Here is a 6,354-nt window from a genome sequence, read left to right on the forward strand (position 1 = left end):
TTACTGTCCGAAAGTTCTTGGCTCAGAAGGTTTTTGTATAGTATTTTTATGAATATTTCTGGAATCTCCCTACTGTATCCGGGTAGAGAGATTTCAGTGTATTGTATGTGCTCCGTGTTACATGTATGATTTTGATGTGTTGTGGTGGTGTTGTGCGTGAGTGATTGCTTGTTTTCGTGTCATTATCTGTTATGTTAGTGTTTGACCTAATGAATTTCATTAGGTCTGGATTGTTTGTGTTTATCGCTGTCAAACTTGTTGTGGGGTTCTGTGTTGGTGCGTTTGTGTTGGTGTTTTTGTTTTCTGTGGATGTGTTGGTTTCGGGCTGGTAAACCTCCCCGCTTTGTCTGTTTGTTTTTCCGTTTTTTTTCCTCCATTTTCTTCTTCCCCCCGTGGCCACTTGCCAAGCCTCTGTGTCATCTTCATCTGACATGTCGGAGGAATCGGAGGGTGGGAGGGGAAGGGTGTTGGGGTCTATTTTTGTGTGGGTTGATTTTGCTGTTGGTGGTGTTGGTGCTGTTTCGTGACAGTTAGGATGTGGTGTTTTGGTTTTTGGGGGTGGGGTGGGAGTCTTTTTCGTGTTCCCTTCTTGTGGGGTTGTTGTTGTTGGTGTTGGTGGTGGTGATGGTGCTGATTCTGTTCTTGGTGGTACTGGTGGTGTTGTTGTTTGGTTCGGCTGGGTTGCTGGCTGCTGGCGTTTTTTTATTTCGTTGTACAACTGCTTGACCAGTTGTGCATATGGCGGTGTAGGCAGTAATGCTGTTTTTTTCTTGTGCTTTTCTTGTGGTTGTTGTTGTTGTTGTTGTTGTTTTTCTTGGTATTGTTGCCGTTGTTGGTGCCTTTTCTTCTGGGCTACTGGGCATGTTTTTGAAGGTGAGTTTTGCTACTACAAACGTAGCAAACTGGCCTTCTGCCTTCGACGAAAACATGAAAAATTGAATCCTCAATTAATTGGATTCTATGTGGAAATTTTTCCCAGTTTGCTGGATCAATTTGTACCAGGAGTTGAAATTCCTGGCCAATCCAGTTTTCATTGTAAATGGCAGATGCTTCTAATATGTTTATCTCCTCCTCTATGCCTAGACATATGGCAGATACTAGCCATTCTTCCTCAATTTCAGGAGGCACATTCGAAATTTTTATTTTCGTAACCCTACGACCAAGGTACGTAGGGATCATGAGCAGGTTCTCATGTTGTAATGACTTAGTGGAGAGGTCCTTCGCTCGCTGCTCGCTGTCTAGTCTTACCTCTATCGTTCCGAATTTCAATCCTCTCGTTACGTAAGTTTTGTAAGACCAAATCGGCTTTAAGCACCTCTCAACATATTCTTGGGTGAATTTTTCCACTGTCTTTGTCTTTAAATTAATGGTTCTGTAGATGATAGTTTTTTTATCTATGTTTATCTTAAAGTCCGCGGGCGTTTGAAGATGGACTGTAACGTCCTTTTTACATAGCATGCTTTTGCATGCAAGTAATTTCTCTTTCGATATATTCAAAATTCTTTTCCTAGGCTTCAAAGCCTCGGCAAAGTTCGTTGTGGTGGTGGTGGTGGTAGTGGCGGTATCAGTGGTGAGGACAGTGGTTTTGTTACCAAGGACATTTGTGTCCTTGTTGTTGCTGCTGCCGCTGCTGCTGCTGCTGCTGTTGTTGTTGTTGTTGTTGTTGTTGTTGTTGTCACTGGTTACGGTGGCAGGCAAGACTGCTGTAGCAGCAGAGTTTTTCGTTTTCTCCATTCTCTGCTTTAACTGTGAGGAAGGAAGACTAGGAAATTCTTTTTCGAACGAAACACTGCAAAATGCAGCGTTCGTTTCACAAAAATTTTCATGGCTACAAGACGCCATCGTCTCAAAAAAAATGGCTAGAAAGCCGAAATTGGTTTTTATATCCTGGAAATGTGCCACACAGGGCAGATTTCCGTCGCAAAAAACTTGCACCAGAGAGTATACAAGTTGTTATACAACTTTCTATATAAAATAAACTTTACAAACAAACTTTTTAAAACATGAAAAAGTCAAAACTTACGGAGCCGACACGTCTACCGTCTGTCCAGATAGATAGATAGATAGATAGATAGATTTTTGCGTCAAAGAATAAGTTCGGGTTTCAATTTGTTCGACTAAAACCGTTGAAGGCGGAGGTCCAGCATGGCCGCCGTCAAATGACTGAAATAAGTAAAAGAATAAAAGAATAGCCACCATCTCCGCGACGGTGGAGGTGGCAGTGGTAGCGGTGGCGGTGGCGGCGACGGCGGTGGTGGTGCCTGGGATAAGAATGATGTTAATGATGATAACGATGACGAAGTTCAATGTCGGCGTCATCTTCCTCCCCATCGGCCGCAGAGATCATGAGCTAACTAAAGATCTACTTTTAGGCAGTTGTTTGACTTGTTAAAAAAATATCTCCCTTTAAATTACACATACCCTTTAGTCTATTAACAAGGATCGGTACATTGTATTCCCACACAATATGTCCAAATAAAAGACAGGAAAATGACGACAAGAGCACCCTTGGTCATAGGTCTACTGTATTTGTTCTAATCTTAGAGTGAAATAACAATAACAAGTGTTAATAATAGAGAGAATAAGAGTATGACATAATTCAGGAAATAGCACTTTCCATGAAATATAGTCGAGCCACCCTGGAGATTTTATATGACAATAATGGTGTATTTCTTCTGGTATGGAATAGCTGAAACGCTGTAAGGAAGCGGTTTGACAGTCGGTGCATAAATTCCGGTCTCTTTGGTGCCAAGCAGTCAGTGGGTAAATCTCAATTATATCCTATCACATGGATATGACGTCAATCTAGTGAAGCTTTCATAAATTTCTCCGCTCTAGAACATAATCTACAATGTGATATGTCTGAAAATAAAGCAGCCAAATACAGGATGGGGCCAAAATGAATTATATGTACATACATTCTCACTACCATTGCTTTTTCATTAACAACAACATAAACAACAACAACAACAACAACAACATAATAATAATAATAATAATAATAATAATAATAATAATAATAATAATAATAATAATAATAGGGAGAGAAAAAATGTATCGATTCTCTGGGACTTCCCCGTACATACTGACAAGGCTATAAAAGCTAATAAACCGGATATCATCATAAAAGATCAGACAAAGAAGACGTGTTTATTAATTGACATGAGTATTCCCTTTGATCATAATATAGCGGCGAAAGAATTTGACAAGATCAGTAAATATAAAGACTTGCTAATAGAAATTGAAAAAATGTGGCACCTCAAGGCGACTACCATACCAGTGATTGTAGGATCTCTAGGCATGATAAAAAAAGGTACTGAAACCTATTTGAAAATGATACCAGGCTTACCATTCCTACAGGAAGTGCAAAAAATCGTGCTAACTGGAACGACTCATGTACTGAGAAGAGCATTATCGCTGTGAAAACAACATCCATTCATGAATTATTTTTTTTTCTTAAATACATGTTTTACCTGTGAATTTGTGTGTGTAAACTGCGAATGCATACAACGAGTTTCTCTGCCCTAGGTGTACGGAAAACACTCGGCGAGAAATGGAAGAAAATTTGAAGAAAGAAGAAAAAATAACAACATAATAATAATATTAATGAAACTTTCAAACTACAAAGACCTGGAAATAGAGGTAACTCGAATGTGGAATCTAGAAACAGAAACAATTCATATCATAGTAGGTGTCTTAGGTATAATAAAAAAATATTCAGACAAATACATAACAACAACACCAGGACTTACAAATATATATAACATACAGAAAATTGCACTACTGGGCACTGCACACATCCTACGCAAAACACTTTCAATACAGTAAACATAAGAGCATCACAGCAAACCGCAGCACATACCCAAGGCACATAGAGCTGCGCTCGGTAGTGAAGTGAAAGCACGTCATAAAAATAAAACTACTGAATAATAATAATAATAATAATAATAATAATAATAATAATAATAATAATAATAATAATAATAATAATAATAATAATAGAACGCATTCTAATCTGCGTATCAATACCAACACATGACAATGTATCTCTAAAAGAAATGGAGAAACTAGCAAAATACAAAGATCTGGAAATAGAGGTAACTCGAATGTGGAACCTAAAAACAGAAACAGCTCCTACAATAGTAGGTGCATCATGTATGATAAAAAAAAAACATGCAAATATATGACCAAAACACCAGGACTTACAAAGGTATATAACATACAGAAAATATCGCTATTAGGTACCATGCACATCCTACGTAAAGCACTTTCAGTACAGTGAAAATAAGGGCACAACAAATCCCAGCGCATAGTCAAGGCACACATAGCTGCGCTCGGGAGTGCAGTGAAAGCACGTGATAAAAAGAAGACTGCTGAATGATGATGATGATGATGATGATGATGGTGGTGGTGGTGGTGGCGGCGGTGGCGGTGGTGGTGGTTGTGATGATTTCAAATTTTGTCACTAGGCCAACAAGTTCGAGGGGAGGTGATAAGTCAATTACATCGACCCTAGTGCTCAACTGGTCCTTAATTTATTGACCCCGAAATGATGAAAGGCAAAGTCGACCGCGGTAGAACGTACAGATAGACGTTAAATATTTTTCCCGGTGTGGTAAAGATTTTGCTAAATTACCACCTTAATAATAATAATAATAATAATATACAAATTTGAAACGAATAAATAACAAGTGAAGAGGAAAATTATGGAAAAAAATATTATTAAAAATAAACAAACAAAATCTTATGCAAATTTGTCTAGACGTTCAAAGTAAAAACATTGAGACATGAAGAAGAAGAGAAAGAGTTATATATAAACAACTATGGATGAAACATGAAATCTTGTTTTACTGCATAATTCTCTATTTAGTTAGAATGTTTCCTGCTATGCATACAAAGTCAAATTTTAAAACCTACACAGAACATGAGTTTCGGCTTGAAGTATTTCAATTTAAATAAAAGATTTTTTTTTTTTTTGAAAAATCATTTCGTTCTATATCAGCTTGTCATGGGATTCGTGCTTCCTGGTGTTATTCTTGAAACAATTTAAGTACAGAACGAAAATACGTGATGTAATGAGAGAATTTCTCTCATAACGAAACATGTTCGAGCGTTACGCTATACAGAATGTTAACAAAGGAACGAAAATTGAAGAAATACTCTTTTACACTTTTCCTCGTTCCAATCATTGGACCGATGCCATGCTGGGGCATAGCTTTGAAAGATTTTGAAGAAATCGACTTCAGTACTTATTTTAAGTAAGTATTTTATACTTACTCTCTCGACCGCCATTTTGCCGAACCATTAGCTTACGGGACATATATAAACTAATACCTGTTTCCAGGGTAGTAATGGGAGAGAAACCCAAAGGCACAGATACATACATACGCACGCTATACTGGGAACCACGCCTGAGTTGGATCGGGTACCTCTGTCTCTCTCTCTATATATATATAATTAGAGGATATGTTAACCTCGTGAAGGGATGGTTACATCCAAGGAAATACTGGTTCAATACCTAGTATTGTCCGGGAATGAAATTCCATTAAAACAATAGGAATATATTAAGCATATATTTTATATCCAGTTGAAGGAAGAAAACAAAATGGAGATTTGGAAGTTAACAATTATTTATTATTAACAAATGGGTCATATTCGATTCTTACAGCTGTTTCAATTAGTATTCAATTATCTAATTAAACTTTTGTACATTAAATTTCCATTTATGTGATATGAGCATAATTTGATCAAAGAAAAACAATGCACCTTGAGATGTTATATGCGAACCTATAAATTCATTTGAGCAAACTGAATATTAGGGTTTATAATTTGTATTATTATATGTTCGCGTGAAGGGTTTACAGATTGATTAGAATATGATTAGGGATAAAGTAAAATAAAGAAAAATACATAATAGTCATTTATGAGGGATTATCAATCAGGGCAAAATATTTATAAGGTCTCTATTAGTATACCAGGCTAACAATATTGTTAAGATTAATAAAGAACTCTATTTTTCCTTTTTATCTCTCCTCCATTTACGTTATACATTATTGCCTTTCTTCACTTCCCTCTGCATACCTTTATCATTTCTTCAGTGTTCCGCTTGGTCATAAGCAGAAATAACTCTCAAGAAAGTGGCATTAATTTTTAGGTCGTTCAATTTTTCTCAACCGACCAATGGACCGATTGAATCCATTGATCAATAATGAACCTATTATGACAACTAAAAAGAACTGTAAGTCAGACTAACAACAAAAAAATTATGTAATGACCATTATTTGTCTTGTCTCGTATATATATATATATATATACATATATATATATATATATATAGAGAGAGAGAGAGAGGGA

At 36.7% G+C, this 6,354-nt stretch overlaps 1 protein-coding gene across 1 annotated transcript in view; it reads right to left on the reverse strand.

Moving 5' to 3' along the window:
* Positions 1-477: 477 nt before the first annotated feature.
* Positions 478-6,354, reverse strand: part of LOC149135511 (uncharacterized) — an 18,257-nt gene continuing 12,380 nt past the window's right edge. Inside the window, exon 2 of the mRNA XM_089352209.1 lies at positions 478-2,862. Coding sequence (XP_089208335.1) covers positions 853-1,842 — 990 coding nt within the window. The 5' untranslated portion in view covers positions 1,843-2,862 and the 3' untranslated portion in view covers positions 478-852. The remainder of the gene's footprint in view (positions 2,863-6,354) is intronic.

This window comes from Octopus bimaculoides, chromosome 5 (assembly GCF_046866305.1).
Source record: "Octopus bimaculoides isolate indiv1 chromosome 5, ASM4686630v1, whole genome shotgun sequence".
NCBI lineage: Eukaryota > Metazoa > Mollusca > Cephalopoda > Octopoda > Octopodidae > Octopus > Octopus bimaculoides.